This window comes from Hordeum vulgare, chromosome 2H (assembly GCF_904849725.1).
Source record: "Hordeum vulgare subsp. vulgare chromosome 2H, MorexV3_pseudomolecules_assembly, whole genome shotgun sequence".
Lineage (NCBI taxonomy): Eukaryota > Viridiplantae > Streptophyta > Magnoliopsida > Poales > Poaceae > Hordeum > Hordeum vulgare.
Genome location: NC_058519.1, coordinates 102,833,741 through 102,854,798, shown reverse-complemented (window position 1 = coordinate 102,854,798; position 21,058 = coordinate 102,833,741). Strand labels below are relative to the sequence as shown.

General features: G+C 45.7%; 2 protein-coding genes across 2 annotated transcripts; one reads left to right on the top strand and one right to left on the bottom strand.

Annotated features, from left to right (window-relative positions):
* Positions 1-1,888: 1,888 nt before the first annotated feature.
* Positions 1,889-4,724, top strand: LOC123429701 (glutamic acid-rich protein-like). Its single transcript, XM_045113712.1, has 8 exons — positions 1,889-2,284; positions 2,419-2,551; positions 3,245-3,367; positions 3,449-3,502; positions 3,740-3,786; positions 3,964-4,065; positions 4,254-4,305; positions 4,422-4,724. Exons 1-8 carry the CDS (start codon positions 2,159-2,161, stop codon positions 4,439-4,441), a joined length of 657 nt encoding a protein of 218 aa, XP_044969647.1. The 5' UTR covers positions 1,889-2,158; the 3' UTR covers positions 4,442-4,724.
* A 1,506-nt stretch (positions 4,725-6,230) lies between these two features.
* Positions 6,231-9,058, bottom strand: LOC123429700. The gene is made up of 4 exons (XM_045113711.1): positions 8,237-9,058; positions 6,872-6,967; positions 6,684-6,751; positions 6,231-6,526 (listed from the first exon to the last, which is right to left on the bottom strand). Exons 1-4 carry the CDS (start codon positions 8,888-8,890, stop codon positions 6,397-6,399), a joined length of 948 nt encoding a protein of 315 aa, XP_044969646.1. The 5' UTR covers positions 8,891-9,058; the 3' UTR covers positions 6,231-6,396.
* Between the last annotated feature and the right edge of the window lie 12,000 nt (positions 9,059-21,058).

The following is a 21,058-nucleotide window of genomic DNA, read 5'->3' as shown; positions in this document are numbered from 1 at the left end:
CTCCCCTTCTCTCAACCCAAGCTATTTGTGATTTGAGAAAGTTTTGAGCATTCCCGTGATCTTGTTACTCTTGGAGGTTGGAGACTCCTAGGCGGTAGGAGTTCTTCGGAGAGGAATCAATCCGTGTGATTACCCTCGGAAAAGTTTGTGAGGGTTTGGAAGCCACCTCAAAGGGTTACCACTAGTGGTTGAGAAACGCCTTCGTGGTGTTATCTCAAAGGGAGAATAGGGTGAGCCTTTGTGGCGTTGGTGTGCCTTCGTGGTAACATCCACCTCTCTAACGGTGACTAGCTTCCCTCCAAGGAAGTGAACATCGGGATACATCTTCGTCTCAGTGACCTTGGTTATCCTTAACCCTAACTCCTTACTTGTGGTTTACTTGTGTTACTTGAGCATACATACATTGCATATTGTTTGTGCTCATTATATTGTGTTGGATATTTCTTTGTACAAGATTAATCGTTCAAGCATACCCTCTATATCCACACGTTCACACTTGCAGCTTTTGATATATCGTGTGCTATAGTGTGATCTAGTATCTTGTGTCGTTCACCTACTTGTCGGGTGATATAGCTCAAGCAAGTTTGTGTAACTTGCTTGTGCTTGTTAGTAACTATATTGTGTCCATCTTGGTAGATCGTGTTGTTGATACACGTTGCGGTGCCTATTGCATTTAGGATTTGTGCTTGAAAAGTATCCTCTTAGTTTATTTCCGCATTAGGTTTAAGCTAAATTCGAAGAAGTTTTTAAATAGCCTATTCACCCCCCCTCTAGGCGTCATCGAGGTCTTTTCAGAGGGCACCCACCTTATCGCGGACCTTGAGCAGTTTCACTCATGTTACGGGTCTTGCAACACACTTTTATATTATGGGACTTGCAACAAATTTTTATAGAGTTAGGTCGCCCTATCCATTGTTAGGGTCTCGGCCTCCGGTGTATTCCTTAGAGATTTTCCTCCTCGTCATTTTCACTACCTCCTAATGAGATACCTTGTACCCCAACTATCCATCAAGGCCTCGAGCATAGTCACTTTCAGTACATCCAGGACAAGATTGCAACCAAGATGAATCTCTGGCATGGCAATAACTTCACTATGTCAATGCTCACTAATCATTCCATTCATCTCTACACTTCCATCGATGTTCCATTGGGCATCATACATAACCTTAGTAAGCCGAGTAGAGACCTCCTATGGTTAGTCATGGATAATGTCATGGTTGGGAAGTGCAAATTCAATTGGAAGGTTATGTGTAGGCCAACTATGCTAGTAGGACTTGCATTCTTAACCTTGAGAAATTTGCATGTATGTTGTAGCTCGTTAGACTAGGCTCTAGTTTTTTATATTGACGAGAGATTGGGCTCTATTTTTCTTTTTGAGGTAAGAACTAGGTTCTAGTGGACGACTTCAAAAATAACGCCCTGAAGGTAGCAACCAAACAACAACAACCTCTTAGCCCATCGAGTAGGTGCCCAATCAACATATGCGTGAAAGCAAAAGGGTAACGAGCGAATAAAAGAACAACAACAACAACAATAACCTATTAGCCCATCCAGTAGGTGCCCAACCAACACATGCGTGGAAGCAAAAGGGCAACAACTAAAAGTATAACCAGAAGGATAGAGAAACAAATGAGAAAACAAATAAACCCAGAGTAAAATGTTGAAAGAAATAAAAACCGAAGACACCCGTGAAAAGCAAATAAAACCACAGAAAATACAAAAGAAAACGAAAAACGAAAAAAAACACGGACCGAGTGAACCTGAGCGGCAGCAACTACCGCGCTAAATGGGCCACACGGGCGACAGCCATTTTCTCAAAGTAGGCATCCGTCGACACCTGCCGTCAAATCCAAGCCCATCTCATCAAGACCGGCCCAACGAGCGGCGCACTAGCACTACCCCTGTCCTCTCTTCCTAGTTCCTTCCCGGCGGCGCGCCGTCGCTCGCTTCCACATCGAATCAACCGCGGCCGCGTCAGCGCCTTCTCTCTGCCCTAGACGCTCCTCCCTTCTCCGGCCGGCGCCGGTTTTGAAGAGGACGACGTCGGCTCGATTCTCCACAACCAATCTTCTACGATCGCAGCTTGTTTTCTCCGAAATTCCGGGGCCTCGTCGCGCCTCCATCTATTACCAAGAGAGGCGGCGTCGGGCTCCCCGGGATGTCGTTCCGCGGCCGTGGAGGGAGAGGAGGAGGGAGGGGCGGCCGCGGAGGAAGAGGAGGCAGAGGCTTCGGGGGCGCCACCTTTGACCGCCCCGCCAAGCACGCTCCCCACGAGGACTTCCCGGTCAGCCATCCCCCTCCGCTCCCCCCCCCGCCCCCCTTTCTCCGTAGCCACCACCTCGATTCTGTCGCCCTGCGGAATTGCCTGAATTAGCAGGATTCGGGATTCACTTGGGTTCTTGGTGCTCGCCCTTGCAGGAGATCACCCTGCCGGAGATGACCTGCGCCAAAGCGACCAACGAGGAGAAGGCTCTGATACTGTCCACCTTGAAGCTCGACGATTTCATGAGGAATTCTTGCTACTACCTGGAGCCGGATGCCCCCAAGAAAAGTACAGCGACTCAACTTATCTTAATTGATATGCTCATTTCACTCTTGCTGCACAATATGGTGTAGTGCTTCTCGATTCTACACTAGTATGTAGCCACAGGGAGTGTGGGATTTTGGTTCATCGGAGTAGTTGGTCAGATAATTGGATACAGCAGGGTTATACTGGAGCTGGCCGGTTTTTTTCAGTTCTCGTATGAATTGCTGTATCATGAATGCTTACGTTACAGCGCAATTTAGCAGCCTGTGTTTCTTTCCCTATAATCCGTGTTTTCCTACTTCCGTTACCTATGAAAGGCTGGATTTCCTGTAATACAACCAACTGATTGCCGTCGTAACTAGAAAGCTCAATGACAAGGGATCCATGAATCCTGACTGTTTATATTTATGCGGAGTTATCTTGTATGCAACTTGATATACTGTTGGCACGGGACACATTTTCTATATCTGTATGGTCGAGAACTAATTTTGATTTTTGTTTTTCCCATTTTAAATTTGATATTACCACTTGCATCTGTATCTTCGGGAAGTATAAATATAACTAGACTCCTTGGTAGCTCATAGAAACAATTGAGCATCTTTCCTTGTGAGAATACTCTGGCTTCGTTTCATATCTTCTACAAGTAGCGATTTCTATGTTTTTTTTTTCTTGAATTCTGTCTGACTACTTCCTTTTTCTGCATTGGTATCTTATTAGAGAATGACGACAAAGAGATCGAAAGATATTCTGATAGGAAGCGTAAAACACAAAGCAAACGGGAAGCTCTTGCATCATACCTCAAACTGATCCCTGCAAATTTTCCTGCAGAACTGCTACATGGTAGTCTTGAAGTACATACCATTTTTGTTTTCTGCTATGTGGTTGCAGCACAATGAACCCTCAATATTATCTTCCCTTCAGGTTCTAAACGAGCGCAGCCAGTTCAGAAAAAACTTCGGTGGGATAAAGACGCAAGTATGTTATATTTCACAAAACCAAAACATAATTCCCTTGTTGCCTTTTCTGCCGTGAACTTCTGTTTATGCCTATGATATCTTCTTGAATCTTTTTTAAGGAAACTGCTTTGTATGTACCATCCTATTTATATGTCTATTCACAGTAATGGAACTTAAATGAACACTTCTAGTGTGGATATATTCAGATGTACATACACTGGCCCCTTACATGGATCTTGTCATCTTTGTTTGCCAGATAATCATGTATTTGATGTATTCGAGAAACTTGAAGCGAATGAGAAGGCAAGTCATCATTACCTTTTAGTTTTCTTTTCAAGCTGTTGCAGTAAATCTGGAAGGCATATTTCTATTCTAGATATAATATTACTGGTTTAAACTTTAAAGTCTTACACTCTGTTTGGCATTACGGAAATAGTGAGAGGTTGTGGCACCATGTTGATTGATATTTGGTACCTGTAGGATGGAAAGAAGACCGAAAAGGAGGGCGATGAGGAGGAGGAGGAGGAGGAAGAGGAGGAGGATGCAGAAGCGGCAGAAAGTTCAGATGATGATTATAATCAGGTTAGTACCTTGGGCATTGTGGGTTTCTTCGATGTAGAAAAATGGGTGTTAAAATGTTCATGGTTTTGGCATGCGATGCATGTGTATTCCTTCACATGAACAACTATGAAATGGTTAGACCAGCGATGCATCATTTCTTTGCCTTGCGTATTGTCTAATAGTTTGACTTCCATGGTCTTACTCTGCAGAATATTGAGTTTGATGATGATGATGATGACTGGAACCAAGAGGAGGAAGCACGTAAGTTTCCATTTAATGTTCAATTCATAATAATACTGCTACCTCCTTTTCCTTCTAAACCAGTGTTGTATGCATTGTAAAGCTTGCTAACGAAAATAATTGTTTTCATGTAACAGATGAAGACTGCTATGATTGATGATCGCTAGCCGCTGAAAAGGTTTAACCCATTCAACATTGGTTAGGTTTCTTGGTATTCTTCTTCGTTTGTAACTCATTGGGCAATTTTGATGGAAAGTAGTGCGTAAGTAGGTAACAAGAGATGATTACCCTTCCAGCGTTCAGGAGTTCATTTTGGTCATGGTATTAAGAAATGGAATCTTACCAGAAACTCAGGACCATCTGAATTCTGCAGCATCCTGCTCTGATTGTTTCCATTGTGGCTGTGCGAGAAAATGCAATTTTATCTGCCCTTTAATTTATTCATAGAGTTGGGTTCACATGCAAAGAAAAAGGAAATAAAATATGGAACTTGATTTTCATGTGCATCTCACGGAAGAAATGACGATTTCGAGCTCACGTCGTTACGTTTGGCATTTGGCATTTGCTCCGTTCTTAGGTCAGGATTCTGAAGTTGGAAGCGTGTTTTGTTCTTTGTCTACGAAAACACATTCCTTGTGGTAGCTTGGATAAGGAAGATGGTCATCACATATGCCATGCAGCTCCTCATACTCGTAGTTCCTGCTCGATCGAACGGTTGTGTGGTACTGGTAAGCACGACAGGCAGTAGCTAAGAGCAGCTCTAACCGATCCCCTGTAATTTAGAGTAAACGGCCGAGTGTCTTTAGAGGACTACTTTTGCTCCTCTAAAATATGTCCGTTTCTAACTGACCCCCGGTACTTACCGAAGCATAAATAATAATTAAATACAAATTCGTTATTTTTTGGTCAATCGAGTTAAACTTCACTGCTCACTTAGTTACACACTTCACCAATTATTCGCTAAGAGAACCATTTCAACGAAAACTACGAGCAAAAAGACACATTTTAATAGAAACATCACTTCCTAAACTGTTCATATTAATCCGATCAATGCTTTCTCCATCTCTTCATTGCATTTTTTCTTTTCTCTACCGGCTTCTTGAGTTTGCATACTTCATTCTTCTCTTCTTCTTCAAGTTTGGGCATTGCATCCTCTCTAGCCGCATCTCTAGCAACTAATGCACAAATATCAAGCATTTTTTTTGTTGCTATTAATAGATCAATGTACTCCTTTTTTCAATACAAAAATTTGCATCTGTCCTATACACAATTTTAAGAAAACAATGAGTTTCACATTGCAACGAATTCGAAGAACAACCGTATGAAATGACACTCACTCCGTCCTTTTTGCACTTGAATAAAACCCATCCGGAATGTTTCGGCATACTCGAAATCGTGGTGCACCACCAGCCACCACTAGTTGTCACACTTGATTATCGGCAGAGGCTCGTCGGCGAGCTGTTGGGTGAGGGGTGAGCCCAGCCGACGAGCGGACGTGGTTGTACCGGCGGTCGGCTGACATGTGAGATGTGAGCGGTGAGAGGAGGAGGACGTACCGACAGACGGCGGGTAGCGGTCGCCGCCGAATCCCTCCAAAACGAGTCGATGAAATCAATGAAATCAATTTATAGTCACCGACACAGCAATCCATAATTTGGCAAGTGAAATGCTGTTTTTTCCCCAGCCAGTTACATTATTTCGCTCGCTCAAATAGTAGGCATACAATTGCAGATCTGCCAACATACTCCAATGGCCAGATTTTCTGACACTACCAACATCAGCAACCACTGTAACTGAATTCCTATGCCGTCCTACTGGATCCACACTTCATTACAATCAATTCCCAGTGCCCCCTCAGTCGTGCTGTCTGTTCTTCTAGTTGGTAGCAAGATCACATCCCATGCATGTATGGAAAGCAGGGCAATTAATCAAGCACAAGCCAAAGATATTTTTCCCCACTGGTGCAACGTTTATTCCTTGAAGGTCCCAAGTGTACATATGGTCCAACGCCGAACCAACAAAAAATCTAGGTAGTACTATATATTGTAGGTACAATGGAGCTTAAATTAGGAATTCTCAACTCTCTTTCCAAAAATCGACAACGAAAGCTTATTACAGCGATGAAGTCGGAGCTGGTAGCAGGAAGTTGAGGAGAGCCTCGTTAAACTTCTTTGTGTCCTCCTCGTGCGGCATATGGCCAGTGTTCTTGAGGATCTCCAGCCTAACATTTGCACCTAGCTGCCTGCATCAATTTGCACCCATCTTTCATGTGTAAGTTGCAGTATAGAAGACGACACAAGTGCAACCAGATTACACAACCATGAAAGAATAGTGTTGATTTTTTTGCAAAAATAAGAAAAAAGAAATAGAAAAAAGAATAGTGTTGAATGGTTGCTAACCTCGTCACCTGGAATGCCTTTTCTATGGGAAAGATCTGGTCATGCTCTCCCCACAGCACAAGAACTTGCTGAAAGATGCGGGCATAGATTGGGTGAAGAAGAAATTATGAGTTTACTTGGCAAGTTAATGGTAGGTAATGCACTTTGTCGCTGGGTTTGTTTGCCAGGAAATTAGAGGATGTATGAACCTGGGGGAGTGGAGTGAGTTGGAACTTGTCTTTGTTCCCCAGGGATATCGCTTTGATCAGCTCCTTCTTCTCCTCTATGTTCTCGCTGTAGAGATACTGCAACAAAATTATTTATGAGATATTTTTTGATGCTCCCAAATTATTAGAGCCATCCATTTCTTTTGGTCTAAAGGCCCCAATTAAACATGACGACGTATTAGTATTACCACGTGGGTGAGGTAGTACGTGACCCTTGACTCTCATATTTATTACTACCGCTGTTTTGAATTATAAGATTTTTTGGATATTTTAATATGGATTACATATAAACTGGAATGAATGAACAAACACACTAAGGTACATCTATATACATCCGATTCAGCAAAAAGTTAGAACACTTTGTAGTAATTTAGAACGGCGGGAGTATTTGTTTACATATCAGGATATTGACATAAAATTCGAATATTATATACATTTGGAAAGTAGCAGTGTGGAGGGTATCTTTGTCCCTCAAGTTTGAGTGTGGTTTGAGAGTGACAACAATAATCTTGTATGACACATATGGTCAGTATTACATAGTTGAAAGTTTGCACTCGGTTTATTCTTGTGGACAAGAGCCAAATGGGAAAGAGAATTGTGCGACAGGACAAGCAAATTAGTAAGTACAGTACAACTGCACGGGCAAAGCATAAAAGAAGAAAAATGTGTAACGTGATAACATGACAACAAGGATGAGGCTCGCCTTTGGACGGCCACGGGTGCAAAGAAATTCGGAAACATAATGCCGGAAGAGTAATCAATTTTTGAGTGTGGTCGTGTGTGACAGTTGTATCAAAGTTTTTACTTCTTTTTCAATTAATAATATGTAATGCAAATCTTTTGTCCTCGTTTATAAAAAAACATGACAACAACATTATTTATCAGAGAACAAACATACGCCTATCACGACCAAGTCAAAAGAACACATGTCACATCACCTTCGTTATGTAGGACTAACGAGTAACGATGTTACGCACTACCTAATTAATTATGCTCGTGGTGGAAGCTATGGCGGGGCCGTGGAATACTGGAATGAGTGCCGTCTCGTCGCTGAATGATTGGCGCCTCGATGATACGTTTGTGCGTCCACATGGTTAGTTGTGTGTGGTAAATCGTGTATCGTCAAGGACAGTGGATGACGTCGCTGCTAGTTCGTTGCCTATGGTAGTATTATCTTGATATTAATAGAGTTTATTATCGCCCTCCGTCAACAAAAACAGACATGGGAGCTAGCATCGACGAGGTCGTTGGACTGGTAGCTAGCGCGGCGAGGCCGTTGGACGAACAAAACTGCCGAAATAATTCAAACAGTGAAAAGATCGCGGGGCCGGGCCATTGATCACGCACCTGAACGAGGTCGCGGAGGACGAAGGCCGGGGTGAACCGGCGGGGGCGGTGGTAGGCGAGCTCCATGAGCCGCCGCATGCGGTCGGGGGTGCGCGGCAGCATCAGGTCCTCCACGCGCTCGGCCCCGCCGCGCGCCAGCAGGGCGCGGTCGTCGGCGTCGCCCTTGAGCAGGTCCGAGCTCGCGATCACCACCCGCTCCACGGCCTCGGCGCCCAGCAGCCTCGCCACGTGGTACGCCACGAAGCCGCCGTAGCTGGTCCCGACCACCGATACCCTGCCCGCCGACGGGGCGACGACCGCGCCGATGAGCTTCGCCACCGCCTCGGCCTGGCGGGCCTCGGAGCACTCGCTCCCGACCGCCGCGGCCGACGTGCGGGAACCGCCGAAGAAGAGGAGGTCCGGCACGACGAGGCGGAACCGGCGTGACAGCGGGCCCACCTGGCGCCGCCACTGCCACGTCGCCGGCGGGCCGAAGCCGTGGAGGAGGACGAGGACGGGGAGCTCCTCGCTGGCGCCGGGAGGGAAGCGCCAGCACTGCATCGTGGTGGCGCCACCGTCGAGCGGCACGGTCGCCTGGACCAGGCCCGCCGCGGAGAAGCGGCTCCGGAAGTAGGCGTCAAGCAGCGCCGCGAACCCGAACGTCGACGACGGCATGGTGGATGGCGGGGACTGGAGCGTGGGGCGCGGCGCCTTCGCGGTTCGTCACGTCTGCTGGCTTGTCGGCCCATGCGCGCGTGGTCTCGTACGTATATGTATGTCTCCTCTCGATGGAGAGGAGACAATCACGGGCTGTACCAACCGCCTCATGTCTTTTCTAAGGAGTCCGGCTCAACTGCGGCAGGAATTTCTATAACAAACTTTTCTTTTCATCTAGAATCTATCCTTATTTTTCTCCGGTATGTATATATATATATATATATATATATATATATATATCTTTCCTGATAATAAAGCGCGTAGCGCTTCTGTCGACCGTCGCGCAAGGACCGAGGGACAGAGAAGGTGTTCTTGCGCAAGGGGAAAGGGAAAACGTATCACCTCGATCTGGATTGTATTACTGTAAGAGGAATATTCGTTTGCTCGAAGGCAAGACAAGAGGAATCAATGATCCAGCTAAGCCACAACCCGGCATGCTTTATAGGCGAGGGTTTAACCACAGTAACTCTCAGGTGGTTTACCGACAACGGCTACAGTTAAAACGGCAACGGACAGTGAACAGTCCCATCCAACGGCTGGTACAAACCGGTACAGGAGAGAGACGATATCAGCCGTTGGATAACTGACGAAACTGCAAGTGTTAACTGAAGATGGTCCTGACATTGCCCCCTTCTTAGGCACGACGTGTCCTCACGGCGTGTTGCCGTCGTGGCGCCATTGGGAAGTCGTCTGCTTGAAGAAGTCCGGAAAAGTATACTTGATGAAATCAGCATCTTCCCATGTAGCCTCAGCTGGCGACAAATTGTCCCATTGCACTTGCCACTGAACAACTGGAATGTTGTGTCTGGGAATCTGCCGAACCTGAAGAACTGCAACAGGACCCATTTTGATGGAACCATCAGCCAAAACCATTGGTAGATTAGGACTAGGGATAGAGTGAGATCCAACATGTTTCTTGAGCTGGCTCACATGGAAAACTGGATGAATCTTGACATGTTCTGGAAATTGTAACTTGTATGCAGATTTGCCAATCTTCTGTATGATCATGAAAGGTCCATAAAATTTATTTTGTAACTTGAGAGCTCCTCTGAATCCAAAAGCTGCCAATCTGTATGGAGCCATTTTCAGATAAACCAGTTCTCCCACTTGAAAAGACCTCTCCACTCTTTTTAAATCAGCATATTTCTTCATCCTGTTCTGGGCCACTATTAAATTGTTTCTGAGCTGGTCCAACATTTGTTGTTTCACTGTTAAGAAGTCTTGTGCTTCCTCATCATCTGGCCCAGGTATAGCTAATTCACTGATCATTGGGGGAGGATAGCCATACAATGCTTGAAATGTGGACATTTTTAAACTAGTATGGTAAGTGGAGTTATACCAGAACTCTGCCAAAGATAGCCAGGAAAACCACTTACTAGGAGCAGTAGTGGTCATGCACCTTAGATAGGTTTCTAAACATTGGTTGATCCTCTCTGTTTGGCCATCAGTTTGTGGATGATAAGCTGTGCTATATCTTAATTCCACTTTTAGAGCAGTAAAAATATCCTTCCAGAGCTTGCTAGTGAATATCCTGTCTCTATCTGAAATGATCAGTTTGGGAGGACCATGTAATCTGATTATCTGATCCACAAATGCTTGGGCTACACTCAGCACAGTGTAAGGATGTGACAAGGGAATAAAATGAGCATACTTAGTGAATCTGTCCACCACTACCATGATCACATCATAGCCTTTTGATACTGGTAATCCCTCGATAAAATCCATGGATATGTGTTGCCAAGCCAAATCTGCAACAGGCAAAGGATCTAGCAATCCAGGTTGAAGACAGTTTTCATGTTTAGCTCTCTGACATATAGGACAAGAAGCAATAAACTCTTCTACTGCTTTCTTTAGCCCAGGCCAGTAAAAGATATGCTTAACTCTTTGATATGTTGCTCTATTTCCAGAATGCCCCCCTACTGGTGAACTGTGGAGTGCTGCTAGTAGCTTAGTTCTCAAAGCAGGAATGTTACCTACCAGAATTCTGCCTTTGTATCTGATGATCCCTGAATGCAGTGTATAATCAGAATCAACTTGATTTTCTTGTAGTAGCAGCTTTTCCAAGATTGTTTTACTGTCTTTATCTTGTTGATAACTTTCCACTAACTCCTGTGCCCAAGTAGGAGTAGCTACAGAGATTGCCATACAGCCAGGAAGTGCTCTGGATAAGGCATCAGCTACCTTGTTGAAAACTCCCTTTTTGTATTGGATTGTGAAATTGAACTCCAATAGTTTCATCATCAGTTTGTGCTGTATCCCTTCAGTAAGCTTTTGATCAGTGATGAATTTCAGAGACTGTTGATCTGTCTTGATTGTCAGGTCATTTCCCAATAGATAGTGTCTCCATCTCTTAAGGGCTTCCAAAATAGCTAGAGCTTCTTTCTCATATGTTGACAGAGCAGCATTTCGAGGGCAGAGAGTAGAACTATAGTAAGAAATAGGCCTGCCTTCTTGCATTAGTACAGCTCCTATTCCTTTCCCTGAAGCATCAGTTTCTAACACAAATGGTGTGACAGCCCGATGCCGACGTTCCAGAAGATTCCCCTCTCTTTCCGTTTTCGTCGTGTGTCTATTTTTATTTGTCGCATCATCATCGCATCATGCGCATCATCAGCATTGCATCGGCATCCCGTTGCCGCCCGTTTTCAAAACTTGCATCCGTTAGTAGTTGCCGGTCCTCGTCGTTGTCCGTTCTGAGTCCGACCGCACACGCACGCGTCTGCGGCACCGTCGAAACCCTGTTTTTAAAGTGCGTGTAAAACTTTCTCTGATCGAGGTGAAACTTGGCACGCGGTCGCGATTAGTTATAGCTAGGCCGCCTGTCGAATTTCGTCGCGATCGGAGACCGTCTGGTACCCGAACGGTCGACCGTAGCGGCACCGTATTCGGTCTACCGTCGGACGTCTGTCGGTGTTTTAAAATTCGTGCCGCGCCGCCCGCTCTCCCTCTCGTCTCCGGATATTCCCTCTACACGGCCGCGTACCCATACCCGTGTTCGGAATCGTCCGAATCCGACCCCGCGGTTGGATCCAGAGCGCGATTCCGGTTAATCGAGCCCCCCGGTTGTCTATATATAGACCCCCTCTAATTTTCGGACAACCTCCCTCTAATCTCTCCTTGATTTCCACCCCACCTACAAAACCCTAGCCGCCACAGGCTGCCCTCTCTCTCCTCCCTGGCGCCGCCGGCCCGCGGAGCCCATCCGCGGCCCGCCCGAGCCCGCATCGCGCCGCCGCCGTGGCCCGAGCTCCCTGCTCCCGGGTCTCCCTCCCATGGCCGCAACAGCTGCCCTCGCCCTCCTCGCGGGATCCGCAGCGCCTCGGATCCCCGGCCGCCTGCAGCGCCTCCGCTGGATCCCGCCGTTGCCAGCTCCTCCCTCGCCCCGGAGCCGCCCGTGTTGCAGCCGACAGCCGGAGCCGCCGCATCCCGCCGGATCCCGTGCTCCTTCCTGTCGGGCGCCGCCAGATCGGGCCGCCGTCCTGCGCCAGTCCCCGGTGCGCCCCCTCGTTTCCTTCGCCGGAGAGCAGCCCCGTCGCCGCGTGCTGCCAGGCGAGCTTGCGCCGCCGCCTGATGGCTCGGGATCGAGCCAAGCGACGGGAGCTCCTTCTCCCGCCTGGCCTCCCGAGCGTTGACCGCAGCGCCGCCGCCAACCGTCGCTCGCCAGGCCGGCCCCGTTCCGCAGCGGCCCAGCGCCCCGAGCCGCCGGCCCAGCTCCACCGACTCCAGTCGGCCGCCTCGGCCCGCTCCCGTGGCAGCTTCCTCGGCCCACCTCGCCTCCAGCGCCCCGGCCCAAGTGCCGCCCCAGGTGAGCCTATCCCCGCCCCTAGCGCTAGTTAGTATCCAGCGCCCCCAATTCGGCCCGTTGATTATTAGGATTTTTCCTGATATTATTTTTTCTCTCTCTAGGAATTAGACAATTTTAGAATGCCCGTAGATTTTATTTCGTAAATCGGATTGAGGCGTGTAGCATATGGTTTTGTGGTAGTTTCGCGCGGAGAATACGAATTTGAAACATGCATAATAGTTTGACGTAGTTTAACGTGTCGAATACATAGATAAGTGTGCTGCCCCAATAGTATATAGCCCGTATTATTTTTCCGCGCATGTTCGGATTGCTCGAATGCCATGATAGAAATGTCCATGTTTTAGGGACCATATTTCTACGTATTTTAGAGCGGTCATTGATATTTTTGCGTGTAGGGATTGCCGATAGCTTATTTTTCCATGTCTAGGTGTTTATCTCGCATTTTTGTGTGGCTTTATTTTGTGTTGCAAACCCCACTTAGTTTATATGTTTCCGGGGTAGGGATTTTTCTGTGCTATTAGTTTTAGCTTTTGAGCAAGTTAGTTCGCGCGATATTTTGCCATGATGCCCTTTTGTTTAATTCGTAGGATTTATTCCGTGCGTCATTTGATGGAGTTGTCAACTAGAGAGTTGATCTTGGATGTTTTGTTTAGCCCCTGGTATTTTTAGTTGCAATAGAAATGCATGTTTAGGTGTTGTTTGCTTGCTCTCATGTTGATAGAAATAGTGCTGATTTGGAGGAGCTGAAATATTTCTAAGTCTGGAATCTGTTATATTTTGTTGCTGTCTTGTCTTGCTTGCATCTTGTGATCTGCAGCTCTTTTGAGGTTGGTCCAATGGAGTTAGTTGTACCCCTTGTGTTTCCCTAGCATGCTGTTAAGTTTCATGCCATTTGGAGACCTTTAGCTATAGATTTTGCTGCTGTCAATATGCCTTCAGGCTGAAAACTGCACTTTCGTGACGTGTTATTTTCACTAAGTCTGAAATAGAGTGTGGGATGCCATTTTCTGAATTCTTTTCCTATTGTTCCTTGCTGCCATGCTAGTTGTTGTTAGTTTTTTGTTGTAGTGCTTCTTACCCTCTTCCGTGCCATGCCTTGCTTGAGCATATCGGAGTTTTGTACCTCGTAGTTGTGGGGCGTAGAATATGCTATGTGGCTGATTTTGGCAGATTGTTGTCATTTCTTGTTTTGCTCGTAGTTTTTGAACCGTAGCTCCGATTTGATCGTGTCCTACATGAAACTTGCTTAGTATCTCGTGTAGTTTCATTTTCTCTTGCTGGTTGCATGTGTTGAAGTGCTCGTAGCCGCCGTTGCACACATATTGCATTCATACCATCATATCTTGCGGTGCTTGTAACTTTTGATCCGTAGCTCCGTTGGAGATGTTCTTTATGTGTAGATCGCTTGCCATGACGCGTAGAATCACGTGAACCTATTTGTTTTGCTGTTTAACAACCAATTAAATGCATTAGTTCAGATCCGGACAGAATTGTAAATTAACTTGTGTGGTCGTTTCGGAGGTGCTATATGTCATTTCCGACCTCATTTAAAATGTCTAGATAGGTAGTTTAATTTCCGCTTCACCTCTTGCATGTTTGACAACATTAACATTGCCGAGTAAATAATCGGGAGCGAATTAAATAATTAATCGTGGAGTTTCGTTGATAAGCAACCCGTTGCATATCGAGCTTCACTTAATGTGTAGTGTTTGCGTGAGGTGAATTGTCATGCTATGCCTTGCATCTTTAACCTGTTCATGCATCATATTAGGATATGCATCATGTCTTGCTTTGTGGTGGTGAATACTTGTGTTGATGTTTGTTTCCGGTTTGCCCGTCTCGATAGAGTTCCGCAAGCGTGTCGGAATGTGAGGACCCGTTCGACTGCGTTGGTTTGCCGACTTCTCCGAGTTGTTCTTCTTCCAAGCGGGATCTCAGGCAAGATGATCATTTCCCCAGATACCATTACTATCATTGCCATGCTAGCTATTTTGATGCTATCGATTATGTCTCGTTGCCTACCAGTTGTTAAATATCAGCTTCTCAACAATGCCATGTTTACCTTCAACCTGTTCGACCTAGCAAACCACTGATTGGCTATGTTAATGCTTGCTTAACCCTGTTGTTAGCGTTGCTAGTTGCAGGTGCAAATGCTCCCATGTGATAACATGGGTTCCTTGTCTTATCATCCTATTTAAATGCTATTTAATTTAATGGATCTATATACTTGGTAAAAGGTGGAAGGCTCGGCCTTTCTAGCCTGGTGTTTTGTTCCACCTTTGCCCCCTTAGTTTCCGGCTACCGGTGTTATGTTCCATAAACGAGCGCTCCTAACACGATAGGGGTTGTTATGGGGACCCCGTTGATAATTCGTTTTAGATAAAGCTGGTCTGGCAAGGCCCAAATTTGGTAGTACATTTGCCTAATAACTAGTGAACTGCATAGGGAGTAATTAACCCGAGGATATTTAATCAACCCCCGGGCCAGTGCTCCTCATGAGTGTTGGTCCACCCACCTAGCAGTCGGCGGTGCCATCACGGGGCAACTGGAGGTTTGGTTCCCGTCCACTTTGCATAGACGGTGTGTCCTGAGAACGAGATACGCGGCTCCTATCGGGTTCGTCGACACACCGGGTGGCCTTGCTGGATTAGTTTTACCTTTGACGAGATATCTTGTGCATCGGGACTGGTGATGCTTTGGGTAATCTCAGAGTTGAGATTTTCCACTAGGGAATCCGACGAGATCGCGAGCTTCGTGATTGAGGATTTCTATGCGGCTTGTGGTAATTTGTGATGGACTAGTTGGAGCACCCCTTCAGGGTTAAATCTTTTCGGAAAGCCGTGCCCGCGGTTATGTGGCAACGTGGAAGCTTTGTTTAACACTGGTTCTAGATAACTTGAAGTTAACTTAATTAAAACTTGCCAACTGTGTGCGTAACCGTGACTGTCTCTTCCGTGAGTTCTTTATCCGATCGAGGACACGGTGGGGTTATGTCTGACGTAGGTAGGTGCTCAGGATCATTCATTTGATCATTTGTAGTTCACGTCCGCTATGCGTAGTTCGTCCCCCTCTTATTTCTGGTACTCGTAAGTTAGCCACCAAATATATGCTTAGCCGCTGCTGCAACCTCACCACTTAACCATGCCTCACCCATTAAGCTTTGCTAGTCTTGATACCTTTGGAAATGAGATTGCTGAGTCCCCTGTGGCTCACAGATTACTACAACACCTGTTGCAGGTACATGTAAAGGTTACCCGACGCGAGCGCGTTGATTGTTCATTTGGAGTTGCTTCTTCTTCTTCTTCATCGATCTAGGATGGGTTCCAAGCCGGCAGCCTGGGATAGAAAGGATGGACGTCGTTCTTCTTTTGTCGTTTGTTTTCTTCCGTAGTCGGACTCTACTCTTACTCTTGATGATATGTGATGTACTGATGTGACTCTGATGTAGCTTGTGGCGAGTGTAAGCCAACTCTGATTATATATCCCTTCTTTTCAGTACATGTACTTGTAACGATATCCATTCTTGCGACACGACGAGATGCGCTTCTATCCCTGACGAGGCCTTCGTGCCAAATTGAGGATAGGGTCGCATCTTGGGCATGACAAGTTGGTATCAGAGCAAGGACCGACCTAGGAGCCCCCTTGATTGATCGAACTTGGCCGAGTCGAGTCTAGTAAAAATACTTTCAGTCTAGTTATATATCGGAGAGTAGGATTCTTTTTTCTCCTCTTCTATGCTCTGGTGAGGAATCTTGACGTAATAATTTATTCTACTCCTCTTCTCACTCAATTTTTTTTAGGATCACGCGGATATTTTTGGAATCTATATGATGCCGATGTGACGGAGTTCTGTCTTGGTGCCTCCTGTCTGACTTGATCTTCTTCCGGGGAGTTGAGCTCCAGGGGATTCTCGAGCACATCGCTATCATTCAGATTTCTTAGTATCTCAGGACGAAGGATGTTTGTAATTGCTTCGATACTAGTAGTGGCGAGATAACCCCGACGTCCCCAGTACTCGTGCAGATTGTTCGGGAGTACTGCCATACTTTGTATCGTTGTGATCACGAGGGTCTATTGTAGATGAAGGTCCGAGATTCTGGTCGTGTGTTGACGGATGTGATACAAGTGACGGGTTAGTATAGGAATTGTGTGATTATTACTCCTTATATCCGTGTACCAGATTGCATGACCAGATATATCGGGAATTCATAGGTGGGAATTCAAGTAGTTGCTTATAGGACAATCTTCCAACAAATGCATGCTGTTAGGTTGGGGTTCGACGTCTAGTGGATTCGTTTGTTCACGGTCGACTTACAGCAGTACACGTTGTGTCTTAAAGAGTCCTTGTAGCTTGCTACGACTCGGGGACGCTTCGTATGTCGGGTGTGTTGGGGAACGTCGCATGGGAAACAAAAAATTTCCTACGCGCACGAAGACCTATCATGGTGATGTCCATCTACGAGAGGGGATGAGTGATCTACGTACCCTTGTAGATCGTACAGCAGAAGCGTTAGAGAATGCGGTTGATGTAGTGGAACGTCCTCACGTCCCTCGATCCGCCCCGCGAACAATCCCGCGATCAGTCCCACGATCTAGTACCGAACGGACGGCACCTCCGCGTTCAGCACACGTACAGCTCGACGATGATCTCGGCCTTCTTGATCCAGCAAGAGAGACGGAGAGGTAGAAGAGTTCTCCGGCAGCGTGACGGTGCTCCGGAGGTTGGTGATGATCTTGTCTCAGCAGGGCTCCGCCCGAGCTCCGCAGAAACGCGATCTAGAGGAAAAACTATGGAGGTATGTGGTCGGGCTGCCGTGGAAAAGTCGTCTCAAATCAGCCCTAAAACCTCCGTATATATAGGTGGGAGGGAGGGGAGGAGGCAGCCTCAAAATCTAAAGGTTTGGCCGAAATTGGAGGTGGAGGAGTCCTACTCCAATCCTACTTGGAGTAGGATTCCATCTTCCCACTTGGAAACTCTTTCCACCTTGTGTTTTTTCCTTCTCAAACCTTTTGGGCCTTAGTGGGAACTTATTCCAGCCCACTAGGGGCTGGTTTATCTCTTCCCATAGCCCATGAGACCCCTTGGGGCGTGACACCCCTCCCGATGGTCCCCGGCACCCCTCCCGGCACTCCCGGTACACTACCGATGAGCCCGAAACTTTTCCGGTAATGCACGAAAACCTTCCGGTAACCAAATGAGGTCATCCTATATATCAATCTTCGTTTCCGGACCATTCCGGAAACCCTCGTGACGTCCGTGATCTCATCCGGGACTCCGAACAACATTCGGTAACCAACCATATAACTCAAATACGCATAAAACAACGTCGAACCTTAAGTGTGCAGACCCTGCGGGTTCGAGAACTATGTAGACATGACCCGAGAGACTCCTCGGTCAATATCCAATAGCGGGACCTGGATGCCCATATTGGATCCTACATATTCTACGAAGATCTTATCGTTTGAACCTCAGTGCCAAGGATTCATATAATCCCGTATGTCATTCCCTTTGTCCTTCGGTATGTTACTTGCCTGAGATTCGATCGTTAGCATCCGCATACCTATTTCAATCTCGTTTACCGGCAAGTCTCTTTACTCGTTCCGTAATACAAGATCCCGCAACTTACATTAAGTTACATTGCTTGCAAGGCTTGTGTGTGATGTTGTATTACCGAGTGGGCCCCGAGATACCTCTCCGTCACACGGAGTGACAAATCCCAGTCTCGATCCATACTAACTCAACGAAAACCTTCGGAGATACCTGTAGAGCATCTTTATAGTCACCCAGTTACGTTGCGACGTTTGATACACACAAAGCATTCCTCCGGTGTCCGTGAGTTATATGATCTCATGGTCATAGGAACAAATACTTGACACGCAGAAAACAGTAGCAACAAAATGACACGATCAACATGCTACGTCTATTAGTTTGGGTCTAGTCCATCACATGATTCTCCTAATGATGTGATCCCGTTATCAAGTGACAACACTTGCCTATGGCCAGGAAACCTTGACCATCTTTGATCAACGAGCTAGTCAACTAGAGGCTTACTAGGGACAGTGTTTTGTCTATGTATCCACACAAGTATTGTGTTTCCAATCAATACAATTATAGCATGGATAATAAACGATTATCATGAACTAAGAAATATAATAATAACTAATTTATTATTGCCTCTAGGGCATATTTCCAACAGTCTCCCACTTGCACTAGAGTCAATAATCTAGTTCACATCACCATGTGATTCCAACGAATCCAACACCCATATGGGGTCTGATCACGTCTTGCTCGTGAGAGAGGTTTTAGTCAACGGTTCTGAAACTTTCATATCCGTGCGTTCTTTACAAATCGTTATGTCATCTTATAGATGCTGCTACTACGTGCTATTCGGAAATGCTCCAAATATCTACTCTACTATACAAATCCGTTTCACTACTCATAGTTATTCGGATTAGTGTCAAAGCTTGCATCGACGTAACCCTTTACAACGAACTCTTTAATCACCTCCATAATCGAGAAAAATTCCTTAGTCCATTAGTTACTAAGGATAAATTTTGACCGCTGCTAGTGATTCAATCATGGATCACTCTCTGTACCTCTCAACATACTTTGAGTCAAGGCACACATCAGGTGCGGTACACAACATGGCATACTTTAGATTCTACGGCTAAGGCATAGAAGACGACCTTCGTCTATTCTCTTTATTCTACCGTGGTCGGGTTTTGAGTCTTACTCAAATTTACACCTCACAACGCAACCAAGAACTCTTTCTTCGCTGATCTATTTTGAACTCCTTCAAAAACTTGTCAAGGCATGCATTTTATTGAAACTTTCATTAAGCGCTTTTGATCTATCTCCATAGATCTTTGATGCTCAACGTTCAAGTAGCGCAATCCAGGTATTCCTTTGAAAACTCCTTTCAAACAATCTTATATGCTTTACAGAAATTCTACATCACTTCTGATCCACAATATGTCAACCACATATACTTATCAGAAATTCTGTAGTGCTCCCACTCACTTCTTTGGAAATACAAGTTTCTCATAAACCTTGTACAAACCCAAAATCTTTGATCATCTCATCAAAGTGTATATTCCAACTCCGAGATGCTTGCACCAGTCCATTGAAGGATCACTGGAGCTTGCATACTTGCTAGTACCTTTAGGATCGACAAAACCTTCTGGTTGTATCACATACAATGTTTGCTCAAGGAAACCGTCGAGAAAACAATGTTTTGACATCCTACGTGCAATATTTCATAAATAATGCATCAACAACTAACATAATTCTAACAGACTTTTAGCATCGCTACGAGTGAGAAAGTCTCATCATAGTCAACTGTTTGATCTTATCGAAAACATCTTTGCGACAAGTCGAGCTTTTCTTAATAGTGACTTATCACCATCATCGTCTGTTTTCCTTTAAAGATCCATCTTTACTCAATAGTCCTCTGACCATCAAGTAGTTCTTCCAAAGTCTACACTTTGTTTTCATACATGATCCTCTCTCGGATTTCATGGCTTCCAGCCATTTGTCGGAATCCGGGCCCACCATCGCTATCTCCATAACTCGTAGGTTCACTGTTGCTCGACAACATGACCTCCAAGACAGGGTTACCGTACCACTCTGTAGTAGTACGCGACCTTGTCAACCTACGAGACTTGTAGTAACTTGATCCGATGCTCGATGATCACCATCATCAGCTTCCACTTCAATTGGTGTAGGCGCCACAGGAACAACTTCCTGCACCCTGCTACACACTGGTTGAAGTGATGGTTCAATAACCTCATCAAGTTCTACTACCCTCCCACTCAATTCTTTCGAGAGAAACCTTTCCTCGAGAAAGGATCCGTTTCTAGAAACAAACACTTTGCTTTCGGATCTGAGATAGGAGATGTACCCAACTGTTTTGGATATCCTATGAAGATGCATTTATCCGCTTTGGGTTCGAGCTTATCAGACTGAAACTTTTTCACATAAGTGTCGAAGCCCCAAACTTTCAAGAAACGACAGTTTAGATTTCTCTAAACCTCAGTCTATCATGTGTCATCTCAACGGAAATACGTGGTGCCCTATTTAAAGTGAATGCGGTTGTCTCTAATGCATAACCCATAAACGATAGTGGTAATTCGATAAGAGACATCATAGTATGCACCATACCAAATAGTGCGTGGCTATGACGTTCAGACACATCATCACACTATGATGTTCCAGGTGGCATGAACTGCAAAACAATTTCCACATTGTCTTAACTGCGTACCAAAACTCGTAACTCAGATATTCATTTCTATGATCATATCGTAGACAGTTTATCCTCTTG

Coding starts and splice junctions, on each gene's coding strand:
- LOC123429700 (XM_045113711.1), bottom strand. CDS start 8,890: ATGCCGTCGTCGACGTTCGGGTTCGCGGCGCTGCTTGACGCCTACTTC. Junction 6,752..6,871: donor AACTCACTCCACTCCCCCAG/GTTCATACATCC, acceptor CGCATCTTTCAG/CAAGTTCTTGTGCTGTGGGG. Junction 6,527..6,683: donor AAGGCATTCCAGGTGACGAG/GTTAGCAACCAT, acceptor AAATTGATGCAG/GCAGCTAGGTGCAAATGTTA.
- LOC123429701 (XM_045113712.1), top strand. CDS start 2,159: ATGTCGTTCCGCGGCCGTGGAGGGAGAGGAGGAGGGAGGGGCGGCCGC. Junction 2,552..3,244: donor GCCGGATGCCCCCAAGAAAA/GTACAGCGACTC, acceptor GTATCTTATTAG/AGAATGACGACAAAGAGATC. Junction 4,306..4,421: donor GAACCAAGAGGAGGAAGCAC/GTAAGTTTCCAT, acceptor TTCATGTAACAG/ATGAAGACTGCTATGATTGA.